Raw genomic sequence first — 17,428 nt, forward strand, 5'->3', positions numbered from 1 at the left:
AGTTTTTTCTCGGCATCATGCATCTGTTTAGTATACTACTATCATAAAAGTTTTTCTTATAGATTTTACTTTTTTATGTAGGTACATTTATTCAGATTAGTAATCAATAATGAGGATTGTAAACAATTAAGCAGTTTGCGCCTGTTAAAATGTTACATTTTCGACCCAAGAATTTTGAAAATATTGGCTTTGTTACATAGGAGTCGTGAACTCATATCGCTCAAGGTCGCCGGCATTTAGTGTCGCCTTAAAAAATGTGCAACATTCGATTATCGACTTTCAGTTGTTTTTATTATTCAACTTAGACATGAAGAATGGATTCGAGTGATTTTTGAACGCGGCAGAAACAGATTTTATAATGTACGTAATTCTACAATAGAACAAGCGGTCCAAACAATTTTTTTTTGTATACTACAAGCGACATTACTTTTTTTTGAGATATGGAGCAAGTGTACGGTGACATTCTGCAACATTCAGCGGTGGATCTACACTAGGGGCAGTAGTAAAGTTTTAGTCTTATCGAGATTGCTCAGTATAATTAATTATTACTGTTTAAAAAAAGTCAGACGTGCGTTACCGGGGCCCCGTCGGTGTGAAAGAGCTAAGTTGCAGGTTGAAAAAGTGAATAGACAGCTGACGCTGAACTTCGATTGTCTATAATTTAATATTTTTATTGTTCACTTTCGCTCTAGACTTGTTGTAATTAATTATTTGTGTAATAAATAATAATTTTTAAAAAGACCTTTTATGATCGTCCGAACATAACTCGTGTTATGTATAATTATGAGTCACCCTTAGTGCCAAATTAATAATTATTTAAAAAAAACAAATATTTATTCACGTTTTTAGAATATATAACATATAATAATGATTCTGCAATTAATTAGTTATTTTATTTTTGAAAAATAAATTATATAAACTATAAGTTTATGTAAAATGCCAGTATTGGGGCGGATTTTTTTCCGGTGCCCAGGGGCGGTATTAATATAAATCCGGCCCTGGCAACATTTATTAAAAATATTTATATAAAAATGATGTAGACATTTCTCCTATACCTAGAACTGCAAGTATGTTATTTATTAAACCATTTAGGTATAAAAAAATATTAATATAATAGTTTTAATTTAATTTCCTTAAAAACATTTTGATAATTGTTTGTAATGTTTTTTTTACCGACAATAAGTTTAGTCAATCCCTAACTCGCCTTAGAGAACAGCGACGAACTGCACAGCCTCCAGTTCCACGTCGAGATGACATGCGTTTGTGAATACGAATTTTAACAGCGCTAGGCTCGACGTCGAATTCAAGGCTAGGTCGACCGCGACGTCGAGATCGCCGTCGAGTACAGCTACGCGATATCATGGATATGTTGCGTTTGGAGAGGGGACTGCTAATTAATGCATCGTGCGATTTTGGTTTAAACGCTTTCATGATGGAAACTTTGATTCGTCTCGCTGGGTTTAGTATAACCTCACAGACATGGATCCAAATAGATGCCGCGAGTGTATTTACTTCGCGTGTCAGTAAGAGTACAAAAAGAGGAGCAATGACTTTGACTTCCTTTGACGCTTTCATTTTATTTTAAGCTATTACATAGCTTCTATCGCGGGCCTTGAGCGTGGAAACCTAATCCTGAAATTCCGTAACGAAAATAACCTAACACTTACTTACTAGATGTATATAGATATTTCGGCACGGTCATTACAGTTTCCGTGGAACAGCGGTTATCACGTATGCTTTTTGTGCAGAATGTCCTAGGTTCTAGTATTTTAATTTTAATTTTTTTTTATCACGTTTTTTTAATTTTTATTATTATGACAAGCTTAGTTTCACCTGTCCCGTTGTCTGTCTGTAATCAAAATCTTGCTAGTGAAATTTTACTCACTTCCCGTTTGCTTTTTTTTTAAATTAATTTTATCAAAAAAAAATACTGCAGGGCTTTACCGCGGTAGTCCTCGAGTGCCACACGTCTTTTTTTATTATGATTTATAATGCATTGCCGATTTTAGTAATAAGCAATACCGACTATTGATGTACTAAAAACGTCAACTCATGATGAGGTAAGTGGCTGAACGTTAGGCTCGATGCACTGGCGTTTTTAACGACGTCACAGTTGGAACAAATAAAGAGCACGCTAGGTTTTCATACAGACGGAGGGATTTGATGAACTGAAACCGGTGGAGGCAGATCTTCTGCTCCAGATACCACCATAATGCTGACCACGAACCTCATGTCTATACTGACCCCAGAGGCAGACTCTGTACATATCGTTGCTGAGGAATAAAATTTCCAATGCGATCTTTATGCTTTATATATACTTAGATGACATGATGACAAAATTCACCATATACCTAGTAATTCGAAAGGTTACATATTTTGAGTCTTCTATTTTCGTGTTGTTGAGAAGCTTGATAGCATGGAGGTCCACATGATGGTGGTCAATCGTGAAGAATGTCGTTTCTTACATACCAGGGTACATTAAAAATTTAGCTGGGGCTTTACTTTCTTTTATGGAAAAGGAGGACAACCAAATGTACGAGGCTCCAAGATATTAAGTGATCACCGCCCACATTCTCTTGCAACACCAGAGGAATCACTGGTGCGTTGCCGGCCTCTTAGAAAAGTGTACGCGCTTATTATAAAGGTCGTGTCGTCCAGGAAACACCCCCCAAGGAAACTTATTGTACATGAAAGAAAGTTCCTTGAAAACTGCACTGTGGACGAACACGACACATCCAAATGGTGGGGATGATATTACATATTGTGCCGTGGCGAAGGTGGAATTCAGCGGCAGAAATCAAGTGAAACAGCTCTACGAAACACTCCCCGTGATAATGCGGTAAAAGACACATAATGAAGCGACGTCTCTACGCACCGCCAAGTGACCTAGCCGTCAAATGGATCGAGTTAGAAAATTTTAGAAACATTGGACATTGCCCAAATTGGCATCACTTTTTTCGTACAGCCCTATAAGCTGTACAACCACATTTATACTATTATTTACACCTGTTTGTAGTATATAGTATAAATAAATATTAACTAAAATATTTAGAGATGTGCCGACTATCCATTAATTGTCGTATTCGGCCACCAGTCGGCGACTATTCGACAAAAAACGCCTCCTATCCGGCTTATAACCTTGTATTTATCAATAAAATTTATGTCGGTGGAATCACAATAAATAAAACCCAATTGATTTCAGTGTTAAATTGTTTCTCGGCCAATTCTGGACCGATTTAAAAAAAAATTGAACTCATAGAAAGCTTTCGAAATTTTCTAGGTTATTGTCGAGACAGAATTTTGAATTTCGACTTGATTCAATTATTATAATAAAAACAAACATGATTTACAAATTATTCTTAATTAGCACGCGCTATTTATATTTATTTAAAAATTGAGCCGAATGATCAAATCACAATAAGTTTTAATTGTAACTAATTTTTGTACACAGACTTAGTTTACCTTGCTTTGCTCAAATATTCGCCGCAGGGAAGCGGTACGACGAGCGACTGCGGCATCCTAGTATTTTTATTTTATAACCAGTTTATACATTTCGAAATGTAACGCAAACTTTTCTTTGTCTATTCTCTAGTATTTTCTTTGATTAACGCGAGTGTTACACATTTAGATAAAACACTTAATCTGTCTACAGCAAATACCACCTCGGAGGAAATAAATGGCGCTAAACTTCATAATGACAACTATGACAAATACTATCTTTGACTCACTTCATCTGCAGTCCCCCTGAAAACGAGATCTGGAAAGGTCTTGAAACGTCGGGTTAACTAAAATAAAAATGTAACTTTTACGCAAACATCTAATGTAAAACCATTACAATTCCACGCGTTTTAATCCTTTAAAAGTGTTTTATTTAAAAAATCAAAAACACTTGCTAAAAGAACATATGCATAGGCTTGTCCGACCAGCGACAAGTAGGCGTCTTTACCAGCCTAACGAAACTCTCTAAGAAAAAAGCGATTCACTCGATTGCATGAAACGTGCAGTCATTGATAGATTGACAGATGACGGCTATAATCTTGTAAAGAACGGATATAGCTGAAATCCATTACATTTTAAGCAACTGTTCGTTTTCAAAATTAGCCGGATTATACTTTGTCGGCAATCGTCATACTGTAATTACTATTATTTAAAACTTATGTCAAAAGACTGCACGTTTCATACTAAACTTAGGCAGTCCCTCTTATTACGTAGGTAGTATTGACATTCTCTTTGATCCATACAACCGACTAATCGGCGAGTCGGACCAAGTCATAAAAGACAAATTCTCATTAAAAATATGATTCGTTCGCGATTTCGATAAGTCTCCATCTAGTCTTGTGATTTTTGATGATGATTTTGACAACATTTAACATACATAGAAAACGAAGAGGCTTGATTAGGCGAATATTTGCATTTTAATATGCCAAGGAAGAATAACACCTTGCGAACATTAACATTAACTTTTTTATGTGTTTTCAGGATGGTACAGGAATAAAGTTCAATAAGGATGCTGACAAGGTAAATATTCCTTCTTCTAACTCCAAAAAGGAGAATTAATTTTTATGTTTATTATCTCAAAACTAAGTCGTTTAAGAACCTATCTGAAAATTCTTTTTAATCTTTAACTTTGGTTTCATTGTAACAGTAATTCACATAAAATAGCAGTTGTTTTTTTTCAAAAATTAACCAATCATGCTTGAAGTTTAATTTGGTAAATGGGTAATGTTGAATTGATAAAGAATATCAGATATGGCTACCAGATCATTTCAATGATAATATGAATGTAGGTGATGATATTTATCGGCCACAGCGATCTAATGCAAATGCTTCTTATGGCGTAGGAGAAAAACTGAGCTATTGCAGATCTATGCGAGTTAGCTATGATCTTAATTAATGACCTCACTATGGTAACCATAGACTAAGAAAATACGAGCGTATACACAACACGACAGACCAAAACGTCTAGATTATCTGTATGAGAACCAAAGTCACGGATATAGCCCAATTGATTGCAAAACTGAAGTGGCAGTGGGCAGTGTACATAGTCCGATGGACAGATGGCCGTTGGGGAAATAAAGTCCTCGAATGGTGACCACGTCCCTTTCACTAGCATAGGCCGAGCGCTAGCCGCTCATGATGTAGATCCTACAATTGCCGGGTGGATAGACAGCATGTTGAGGCATAGGGCGATACGATTTACTGTGAACACCAGTACTAGATGTGTGGTGATGATGATGAGCTCATCACAAGGCTAAACAAAAAGAAACTGTACACGGTGGGCTATGCTGACGACCTCGCCATTCTAATAACAGGACCAGTCGAGAACGTCTTATGTAGACTCATGAGATCTGCTTTTAAGATTTTGGAAGAATGGTGCGCGCAACACAAACTCACAGCTAATCCGTCAAAGACGGAACTAATACTATTCACTAACAAACGCAGCCTTGGTAATCTAACATTACCAAAGCTGTTCAACACCGAACTAAGCCTTACTAAAGAAGTTAAATACCTGGGGGTTATACTGGATAGTAAGTTGCTTTGGAACAAACACCTTGAAAACAAGCTGGAAAAAGCATGCATCATCTTTTGGCAGTGCAGAAGACTCATAGGCAGAACCTGGGGTCTTGCTCCAAAGATAAGCAGATGGCTCTATACAGCAGTCATCAGACCAATTATCTCCTACGGAGCAATAGCGTGGTGGCCCAGGACTTGTGACAGTGCAAACCAAGCTGCAGCGTTTCCAGCGGCTGGCCTGCACAGCCATAACAGGATGCATGCGCACCACGCCTTCCTCGGCCCTTGAAACTATTCTAGGGCTAACACCACTCGACATACACTTTCAACAAGAAGCGACAATGGCGACTCTACGTCTAAAGCTGTTGGGTGTATGGAAGAATGAAGACGGCCTAACAGATAAGCTCTGGAATAGGGTAACAAAGGATTATCCACTCTGTGAGGCACCATGTGATAAGATAACTAAAACAAATACCTTCCATAAAAACTATCACATACAGCTATATGAGAAAGATGCTGACCAGTCAGGTGTAAACGAACTAAGAATTTACACAGACGGCTCGAAAATGGCTACTGGAACTGGTGCCGGCATATTCTCACAGGAACTAAACATACACATTTCCATACCCTTGGGCACACACAGCTCCATCTTCCAATGTGAGTGCGTAGCCATCAAGGAAGCCGCCAGCGCTATATTAAGAAGAAAGGTACATGGCCACAACATCAGATTTCTTTCTGACAGTATGGCGGTACTAACAGCGCTGAAGGGTACCACACACAACTCAGCACTAATACACGAATGTCACCAAACCCTGGAGCAAGTTGCCTCTTATAACCAGGTAACTCTGCAATGGATCAAGGGACATAGTGGTTCGTTGGGTAATGATGCAGCGGATGAGCTTGCAAGGCGGGCATCGGCAAATACAGTGTCTGGTCCATTGCCACTTCTGCCACTGCCCTTCAGCCAAATGCGCTCATGGAAACGCTCTCTCACCAACGACCTACACAACACCCGATGGATGAATGTCTCAAGCTGTAGACAGTCGAAGGTGGCGATACCTGCACTATCGCCCAAACTGACACGTAGACTTATGAGCCTCAACAGACATGACATCCGTATAATGGTGGGCACCCTAACGGGTCACACATCACTAAACAAACACCTTTTCACAATCGGTGTAACGGACAGCCCTAAGTGCAGAGGTTGTCTGACCGAAGACGAAACGGTCGCTCACGTAATCCTGGAATGCGCGGGGGTGGCCAACCAACGGGCAAAAACCTTAACCAATACAAGGTCGCTCCTAGAAGTCTGTGAACACCCCAGGAATGTTCTGAACTTCTGGAAGGAGCGGAGCTGGTTGGAGTAACCGGCCATTACTGCACGCAAAATGGACCCATGCTAGTGGTTTAATTGCGGAAACGGGAGCCCTATACCATACCATACCATACCATACCATACCATGGTGACCACGTACCGGAAGATGCAGTGTTGGTAGGCCCCGCACAAGATAGACGACGTTGGATGAGGGCAGTGCAGGACTGATCGCCGTGGAAATCATTGGGGGAGGCCTTAATTCAGCAGTGGATGTCTTTCGGGTTGTGATGATGATCATGATAACGTCTAGATAGAGCCTCTTGCAGGATTATTTCTTTAATTTACATGACAGCTACGTCTTACACTCGCCATTCGCTAGTCACTTTGTGTCAGTTTGCGTGCGTTGCTCAAAATAGGGGGGCTTCTACTTGGCCTTTAGAGAAAACTATTATATGTTTTGAGGTTAGGTTACATTAATTTGATTTTCAAGATACTGGTGCGTTACCTTTTCATGGGCGTGTGGGAGTGAGCCAGGGGACAGAGGACATCTCCCTCCCTCCCCTTCCCCTCTCACCCCCCTCCACCTGGGACACGATACTAAATTCTTACCAAATAAACCTTATAATAAAATAATAATACGAATGAAAATACTTTTTGTCGTTTCAGGGAACCAACTCTGGCATTTTGTCAAATCACTAGATTTGTTTGGAGATACGATAAAATCGTGTTGTTATTTTAACATCAACGGGATTTTACCAAATCACTGTTTTTTTATCATATCCCTGCGACATATATACTTTTTCCTCTGATATATCAATACAAAATATGCCCACTACTTCGACGTGTTCACAACTTACACACGTATAAGTTATCTGAGCTACCAATTTTGATTTGTCGGTGCGATTTCACAAAAGATTCGCTTTCCTCTTCTTATCTTGCTGTATTTCCGTTATAGATGTTTTTCTATCTAACACGATATGTTTATTCGCTAGTATTTTGTAAGACTAAGTATTACTGTAAGAATGTTACATTTTGTCCCCTTTCCTAAATATGGTTGAGGGAGGCGATGGCTGGCTCATGCGTCATGCTCGTGAACGGGCGCTGCTTGTGGTGGCAGGATGATCCTGTCGCCGGAGACTCGGTTTCAAATTCTTAAAAGTTATTATATATATATTTATAATCGCTTATAAAATGCTCACAGAATATCTTTATTTATTTACAGTGTGTGGATGATGTAGCTACTGTACTCAATAACTTTTGTATTAATTTACATTTACTTTTTTGACTTACTCGTGTCTATTGACTATTTGACGTTTGTGTATGTTTGTTACATCATTTTACATATTGAATTGTAATTGATGTAAATCTTGATATAAAAGAGTGGAAATGAGTTTCTTGCTACTTCTTCATATTAGCTCAACCCTTTACGAAGTAGCGGTAGATTCAATAAGAAAAATATTTTTTTGACATTCATAAGTGTCATTTCCGTGACCTACATGAATAAAGTGATTTTGATATGATTTTTTTGTATTGTAGAGTAATCACAGAACAATTGTCGGCATTTATAGTAGGCGCTTTTTTGGATCGCATTGTCTATGAACAACACACATCCAGATCATGAGAATGGTATTTAGGATTGAAGCATTTAATATAATGTTGGAGTTTTGTATTTACACTTTCGCAGATAAACGCTGAGGCAAAAAAGAAAGTCGATGTTCTCTCAGAAGAACTTCTCCCTTATATCATAGCAGAACAGGAAAGAAGAACTACTCTGTACAAGAGAATTATGACTGCTATTCAAAATGGAGAGAAGGGAGTTACTATTGCTGAGATTAGAAATAAACCTCCACTTATTATAAGGAAAGGTAAGGTTCCGTTTTAAGAGTCTTTTTTTCAGTGCTCCGTGAACGGCTGGACCACTTGGCTCAAGACTCAAGTTTGCGCGTTAACCACTAAAAATACCCCATTTGTCGTATCACGGCTCTTCGATTACACTGCCCTTACAGCCTCATCTTGTATCGGATTTCTGGGTCTCGACCTATCTCGAGCGATTGCCAATTTCGCGGCCATCTGAAGAGCAAAGCCTAACTGGCTTCGAAGATACTGGGCGTCATAAGTAGAGCACGGCAATACTTCAAGCCAGCCCACATTCTAGCGCTGTACAAAGCGCAGGTCCGGCCACATATGGAGTATTGCTGTCATCTCTGGTCTGGCGCATCCCAGTATCCGATCGATCCATTTGACAGCGTGCAACGCAGAGTAGCTCGGATTGTCGGGGACCTGCTGCTCTGTGAACGGCTGGATCACTTGGCGTTGCGTAGAGACGTCGCTGCATTGTGCGTCTTCTACCGCATTTATCACGGGGAGTGTTCCGAAGAGCTATTTCACCTGATTTCTGCCGCTGAATTCCACCTTCGCACGACACGCCATAAATTAGGATATCGTCCCCGCCATCTGGATGTGTGGCGGTCCGGAGCGCCGTCCTGTGCGCTTTCACGGAGCTTTCTTCCACGTACTACAAAACTGTGGAATAAGCTTCTTGTGCGGTGTTTCTGGGACGATACGACATGGGTACCTTTAAAAAAAGCGCGTACACCTTCCCTAAAGGCTGGCAACTCTATTGTGATTCCTCTGGTGTTGCAAGAGCCTCCACATTGGGCGGCGGTGATCACTTAACACCAAGTGACCCGTACGCTCGTTTGTTTTCCTTTTTCCATAAAAAAAGTTTTATCCAAATCCATCCGAATGTAAATTTATTTTTTATGTCAAAATTTAATGTTAATAAATTTAATGCTGAAATGGTTTGGACACGTGGAGCGAATGAGTGAAGAAAGAATGACGCATCAGATATATAAGGCAAGTGTGTGTGGGCAAGTCGGTCGCGGGAGACCTCGCAGAACATTCGTCGACCAAATTGGGGATGTTTTGAGAAAAGGAGAGGTCCGAAGCACCCGCAACCGCTCGTCGGGTGCTTCGGTTGCATGTATGAAAAGAGTAATGAATGTAGAGAAAGCGCGTGAGGTTTGTAAGGATTGAAGCAAGTGGCATTCTATTGTCTCTGCCTACCCCGACGGGAACAAGGCGTGAGTGTATGAATGAAATGTGTGGGCGATGTAAATGTTTAATAGGCTCTATCTCTAGTTCTTCTCATGCAGTCAGATCCAACTCTTCTTGTAAAAATATTGCACCATCTCCTCTTATCTCTCTGTCTCCCTCTTTATCTAAAGCCTTCCCATGGTATCTATTCCGTAGCTCTTTTCATCCATCTTAAATCGTCTAATCTGCCTACTGTCGATTATATCCCAGCCAAATTTCAGCCGTCTCATCCTTGCCATGGCATCAGTGAGCTCAGTTTTGTCTCTTATGTCTTTATTGTTTATTTTATCTGTAATACGGAGATTAACAGTAGCTATTACTAATTGCCGCACTTCATTGCATCGAAAATACCTAAATCACTAGACTATTAGGTCGTCAATACAAAACAATGAGAAATATTTCATTGCAACTTAAAATTTACCGCTAGTGACCCTTTACATTTTCATAATATACTACTGATATACATAGGCTGGGGATTTTCAAATATACTTAGCTTTATATTGAGGAAGAAGAAAGCAAGAAAGATGAAAGTGATGCTATTTGAGAAGGATGAAAGTTTGACTGAGTATAATGTTGTGATTGAAGATGAAAGGGTAGAACAAGTTAGAGAATTTGTATATTTGGGTAGCATGTTTACAAAAGACGGAAGATATGAAGGAGATATTGATAGGAGAGTGAGTGCGGAAAACTGTCTGAATGGAGCGCTGCATACCTTTATGAACGGCCAGGCTGTGCCAAAAGAGTCGTGAATGGAATTCATAATGGAGTGCTTGTCGCTACGTTAATGTACGGAAGTGAGAGTTGGGTATGGCAGCAAAGCATAAAAGCAGAATTAACGCAGTTGAGATGCGATAACTGCGTAGTATATGTGGGGCGAATTCCGAATGCGGCAATAAGAGCGCGCTGTTGTCTGAAAGAAGATGTCTTGACAAGGATTGTAAGAAAGGACACGTGGAGCGAATGAGTGAAGAAAGAATGACATATCAAATAAATAAGGCAAGTGTGTGTGGGCAAGCCGGTCGAGGGAGACCTCGTAGGACATTCGTCAAGCAAATTGGGGACATCTTGAAAAAAGAAATGTTCACAGCAACCGGAACCAGTGAGCATATGAAAATGAAAAGAGTAATGAATGTAGAGGAAGCACGTGAGGTTCGTAAGGATAGAAGCATCCTGTTGTCTCTGTCTGCCCCGACGGGAAACAGGCTTGAGTGTGTGGATGGAAAACCCTTGATAGCACGGTCAAAGATGAGCTGCTTGTAGTTTTTTTTTAATATACAATACAATCTTGAAAATTTTGTTTTTCCCAGGACTTCTTTACCGTTGCCCTTCGAATCGAGCACCGAAGGAGCCAGATGGTTCGGGAATACTTATGTGTGAAGACGACATCGAGCCAAGCCAAGTTATGTACGATTCGTGTTTGAGTGCAGAGGATAAGGAGCTTTACGTGGCTGAAAATAAGTACTTCTTTTGCAATCGTAAGTTTAATACGTAATTTTATAATTATACAGTAAAACCCGTTTAAGATGATTTCACAGAGACCCAACCAACAACTCGTCTTAAGCGAGAAAGCGTTTTATGCGGGATAGGGAAATAAAACTTACCACATAATATTTTGTTCGAATATCATATATGTAGGTTTTAGATGCGTTAGCAATGACAAGATTTTCAATATAATTAAACTTTTGCCGTGCGTCTTTGTAACTATATATATAGCTGTAGGCGAGATGTGCTTGTTTCGCATGCGTGATGTGACAAGGCGAGAAGTGAGGGCGGGGCCGCGGTGGGAGGACACCGATTCCAAAAATAACAAGAATTCTAACTAGAATTAGAATAATTAATTAGATACATTAAATTATTAGAAGTTGGTTGTTTTTTAACCGACTTCAAAAAGGAGGAGGTTATCAATTCGATCGGTATTTTTTTATGTATGTACACTGATTACCCTGAGATTTACGATCCGATGCCATCTGGTCTCATAAGAAGTTTACATAGTTTGGCCCATTAGCTTTCATTTTATGAACATTTTTTATGAATATTTTTGTTTACCTCGATGATATAATTGTTTTTTGTGTACGGATTTTTAGGAGTTTTCATTCAGGTTGATTATGTAGTACAATTATTAACTGACACTAAAAAGTAAAAAATAAAAAAAAAACTACGTTTAAAAAAACCGACTTCAAAAACTGAAAAGTATCAAATAACTAAAAAATTTATTTAATACACCTTTACCTTTAATATTAATAAAATACTGTTATTTGTATAATAACCTCAATAATTACGGTAAATAAGCTGTTTTAATATTCAGTTTAATTTTGTTTAGGGCTTGTCACCGACATAAAACCTTTCATATAAATACTAGCATTTTATTAATATTAAAGGTAAAGGTGTATTAAATAAAATTTTTTGTTATTTGATACTTTTCTGTTTTATAGCAGTATTTTATAGCAAATTGTCACGATTTTCGGCTACGCGCCATTTTGTTTTCTTAAATCCAAGATGGCCGCCGCGCGAAATTATGATTTCAACATTATGGATACCTTATCCGAGGTTCTCGAGGGTGCAGGGAACGAATATGGGATCATTGTTGAAATCCTAGCCACCGCGCAAAATTATAATTTCAACAATATTGATATCGAATCTCTCTCGAGGGCGCAGAGAACGAAATTGGCATCATTTTTTAATTCCATGATGGCCGCCGCGCAAATTTATGATTTCAATAATCTGGGTATCGTATCCGAGGCTCTCGAGGGTGCAGAGAACGAATTTGGGGTCGTTTTTGAAATCCTAGATGGCCGCCGGGCAAAATTATGATTTCAACAATCTGGGTATCGTATCCGAGGTTCTCGAGGGTGCAGAGAACGAAATTGGTATCATTTTTGGAATCCATGATGGCCGCCGCACAAATTTATGATTTCAACAATATGGATATCATATCCGAGGTTCTCGAGGGTGCAGAGAACGAATTTAGGGAATTTTTTTATCCAAGATGGCCGCCGTGCAAAATTATGATTTCAACAATATGGATATCGTATCCGAGGTTCTCTAGGATTTAGTGCGCGGCCGCGAAAACGTAGAACATCTTCCCCACTAGCTTTGTATCGTGCAGGCTTAGCACACGGCCGCGAAAAAGTAGAACATCTAATAATTACTAATATTGACACTTTCGACATGTGTACAAATGTTTCACTTCTGACATATGTACTTTGTTCACACAACATTTTTATTATTAACAACATTTCTTCTAGGGCACAAAATCGAAGGTCCTGATTTGCCTCGAAATGGGACAACGGTTATTGGCTGCGCACCGTTGGAGAGGACCTCACTGAACTACACGACACAGAAATGTGCTCTGGAAGATACTGATGACGTCGTCGTTCATTACAGATATTATCCGGACAGGGTAAGGTTATGTTGTCGAGCTATCCTGAAACACAGACTCATAATTTTTGGGTTTTTACTTCAAACTTAAGCGATTTAATCAAGGTTCTCAAAAAGAATCATTAGGTAAGCACGGACGAGTAAAAAAAGAAGGACTTCGTGTCACCATACATAATAGTGAAGCACTAAAACAAGGCGGTAAACGTGTAAATACATAGCCCCACGCACTTACACTAATACAAGCCGAGCGGCCACCATTATGAGGTTTGCCATCGTCTCTGACAGATCAGTTTGCGTCGCAATAAAATATTTTAAAAATACCGGCGTGCGTTGTGTAAAAGTGTAAAAACAATAGTATAAAAGTATTTGTGGATATATGATTATTTAAGGGAGAAAAAAATTGTAACTGGTATACCCCCAACCGCACACATACTAGCATAAAGGTGCTTCATTTGCTAATATCACGGCGTGGAGGCCTTCTTGTTTTACTCGTCCGTGTAGGTAAGAGAAAAAATTTAAAGAAATAGCGCGCGGAACTTTTATTTACTTAACAACGTTGTGTGTCTACGCTTGTCAGTCGGCGAGATTCGACAACATGTCGCCAGAGGAACTAGTTTTTGTTGATATCGGCGGCAGTGATTATAATTAATGCTCAACTGCATATTGCACGGAAAGAAACAACAAGATGGGCGTCAATTTACGCGCCAAATGGCAACGTCGCGTTGGTGTTGCGTGCCAAATTTTGCCTAGTGGATACGATTTGCATCTCAATCACAGACCTGTATAAATACCACTGGACAGGCTGTTCCATATGTTTGACATCAAATTTTTTGTGCCTATTTGAAGCGACACTCGCGAGCGTCCAGAGAACTAATTTTGACGTATAATACAAATGGCTGCAAAGGAACGTAGAATACTCTAAAGTATTTTTGCATTTCGAATTAATTTCGTTCGTTTTCCGTGTTATTTATACTTCAAGATCATTCAACCATCTTTCGATGTTTGCTGAGGTTGTCATCACTAGTTTTAGTACCGCAGACTCTCGCTACATGGCCAACAGCGCCAAAATGGCGAATATCAAACAGGCACAAAAGCACTTTGACAGCAACGAGTCCAGAGGTATATAGTGCAGTTAAGTGATCTCAATATACTCGTGATAATGTTCTGTAAGCACATAAGTGAATTTGCTAGAAACTGTCATAACCATAATGTTAATACCAGGAACAGACTAGGGGCGATGTATATGCATTTACAATTAGTAGAAAATATACAAAACTTATGTGTTATGAAATCCAAAAGAATTATTGTAAAAAAACGTTTGTGTGGTAAAGGTTACTATAACATAAATGACTTTCTTAGTGGTTGGGAACTCATTGGGAATAGAACGGCCGCTGTCAGGGTAATAAGGAATTTTATTGTAGGTACAATATTATATTGTAACCTTAGATTAAAGATTGGTCTCCGCTGCGCTCCAACTAGATACCGCACTACCTACGAACAATAGCTATCTTATTACAGCAACTATTAGATGCTTTTGTGAAATTGTGTGCGTGACACATTAACACTCAATGGCATCATTCGAATTTTGTAACATACGCTTCGTGTTATTTTACATTGAAATTAATAAAATACAAAATACTTACTGATGATATGTGATCCCAGTGTCTTTCTTATTTCTTGTAGTATTATTTTTACAAAGTTTTACTACGCAACCCGGCATTTTAGTTTCAATTATTAGCAGAGTTTAACAGAACATGTGGCACGTCAACGTGGGTGTAGTATTACCAATCCTTAATCTTAGATATTAACGATATTTTTATGAAAAAAAAAAACACGCTGAGTTTCTTTCGAATGGGTGGTCGTTCAAGAGGAATAAGAGATTTGAAATCCTATTTGAATAAAAATATTTTAATTTGAATATGAAATTGAGTATAGTTTACCAGGGGGAGGCTCCTTTGCACAGGAAGCCGGCTAGATTATGGGTACCACAACGGCGCCTATTTCTGCTGTGAAGCAGTAATGTATAAGCATTACTGTTTTCGGTCTGAAGTGCGCCGTAGCTAGTAAAATTACTGGGCTGAGAATGAGACTTAACATCTTATGTCTAAGGTGACGAGCGCAACTGTAGTGCCGTTGAGAATTTTTAGCTTTTTCAAGAATCCTGAGCTGCACTGCATTGTAATTGGCAGCACGTAGCAATTATCATCAGCTGAACGTCCGGCTCGTCTCGTCCATTGTTTTCATAAAAAAAAAATCGTACTACCCTACTACGGTCTGCTGTTCAGACCAAATTGCGACACCCAAACTGGGTATCCATAATATACTGCCTTGTATAATAATTATAGTATTAACTCCAAATGTTATATTTAAGGACTATATTTATGGAATTGCAATAAATTGAAATTGAAATTAATCGTATTTGCTTGTTACAGACATATAAGTTTGTCACGGAACTGGACCCTGATAGAGAAGTCTGCGATCATTGGAACCCGTGTCAAATTGGCTATGTGTACAGTCTGCCATCTCCAGACCTGGCACAACTGGCTAGTGAACTATGGCGTATGTTTTATTTATTTATTTTTATACACTTTTGTGTAAGCCTGTGGCGTTTTGCCAGCCCTGCCACCCTATTGTTACGCCAATGGTCTCAGCATGAACTCTCGTTGCGCTCTGCTGTGAAACAAATACTTGAATGCTTCATTAATGCCATCACTCTTTGAAATCAACTGCCGCTTACTATCCGTAAAGCACAATCATTAGCCTCCTTTAAAAATCAACAAAAAAAAACATAATCTGTCCTCTATTTGGTAGGATCTGTATGTATTGTATCCATCAACATAATTCAACAATTCAGAAATGTTTAATGAAATGGTTAATTAATGTTTCAGAATACTCATTGAAGTAGGCGTTACTTTGTAGAAATCCATAATTATCCAAATGATTTGAGTTTTCTTTAGTCTCGTGGCAGATTTTGGCAAGACAACATGTCCTGAGGATGGCTCGTGTAGAGGCGAAACACGTGTCGAATTGTTTAAGGACAAATATTGGCGGAATTAACACTAAAGTAAACAATCAAATCATTTGTATAATTATTGCTTCTACTTTTAATTTACTTATTATTTTACTTTCTTGTATGTGTGTATATTTTTGACATTATTCTCAGCCATATTAATGTACTTTTACTGACAGTAAACTCATGTTAATATTCATTTATTTATTATTAATTATAATTACATACATTGGTCTTGTTGCCCAATATAAATTTACAGTCTCAGTCTCAAAAACAGTAACAAAGAGGCACTTCACTGATTTTCTAAGTTTCCGCCCAGTCGTATTATTTTTTACACCAAAATAGAATCAATAGTATACCACTGCCTGATACAGCAATGTGAGAGGTAATTATATCACCATCACGCAGATTGAAGTATGTGAATGATGACAGGCATGAAAAATGTAACGCCTGATCATATTTTGCGAGCGAATACTTTCTTGCTTTACTTATGCCAAAAAGTAAGGCGCAAACAGTTATATGCTTATAATCCTTGTTATTGATTACTAACCCTAATAAATGGACTTACATAATAAAAGTACAAGCGATAGGAATAACCCATCTGAGTTTCGTACTAAACAAATGCGTCATACCGAGAAACAGCGTGTTAAACTGTAAATAAAAATGGTTGTTAAAAATAACTCTGGAGTATTAACTATAACCAACAGCAAGCATTGGTAACTTAAAAATTAGACTTAAAGGTATGTCTAACAAGATAAATCAGTGTTCATAGCTCCAAATGCTATATTTTCACCATAAAACTTGCCTAAAAACACCTAGTTTGCGTGTTTCCTCCTTAAAATTCTTCTGGATGGCTCACTAGGAAACCCTGTGCAGAGCCAACCAGTGATTATCGTCTGCTATTTAATTTTATTTAACTTAAATACTTAATGCAATAGAACTAAGACTGACATCTAAACAATATTATAATATCTGACTTTAAAGCATACCTATCTTATAATAAGAACTTTATAAAATTAAATAATCCTAGACTAATTTAATTTTACGAATAAAACAATCAACTTTACCAAAACCCTACTAATGCAAAATTTTATTTTCAGATAATTACGGTAACT

The 17,428-nt window shown here is 38.4% G+C and overlaps 1 protein-coding gene across 1 annotated transcript; it reads left to right on the forward strand.

Annotated features, from left to right (window-relative positions):
- The first annotated feature begins 2,055 nt into the window (after window positions 1-2,055).
- Window positions 2,056-17,076, forward strand: LOC126973610 (uncharacterized). Its single transcript, XM_050820949.1, has 6 exons — window positions 2,056-2,060; window positions 4,480-4,483; window positions 8,514-8,694; window positions 11,233-11,400; window positions 13,171-13,325; window positions 15,736-17,076. Exons 1-6 carry the CDS (start codon window positions 2,056-2,058, stop codon window positions 16,021-16,023), a joined length of 801 nt encoding a protein of 266 aa, XP_050676906.1. The 3' UTR covers window positions 16,024-17,076.
- Window positions 17,077-17,428: the final 352 nt, after the last annotated feature.

The sequence above is a fragment of the Leptidea sinapis genome, chromosome 2 (assembly GCF_905404315.1).
Source record: "Leptidea sinapis chromosome 2, ilLepSina1.1, whole genome shotgun sequence".
Taxonomy (NCBI): domain Eukaryota; kingdom Metazoa; phylum Arthropoda; class Insecta; order Lepidoptera; family Pieridae; genus Leptidea; species Leptidea sinapis.

Coding starts and splice junctions, on each gene's coding strand:
- LOC126973610 (XM_050820949.1), top strand. Junction 8,695..11,232: donor TCCACTTATTATAAGGAAAG/GTAAGGTTCCGT, acceptor TGTTTTTCCCAG/GACTTCTTTACCGTTGCCCT. Junction 13,326..15,735: donor ACAGATATTATCCGGACAGG/GTAAGGTTATGT, acceptor TGCTTGTTACAG/ACATATAAGTTTGTCACGGA.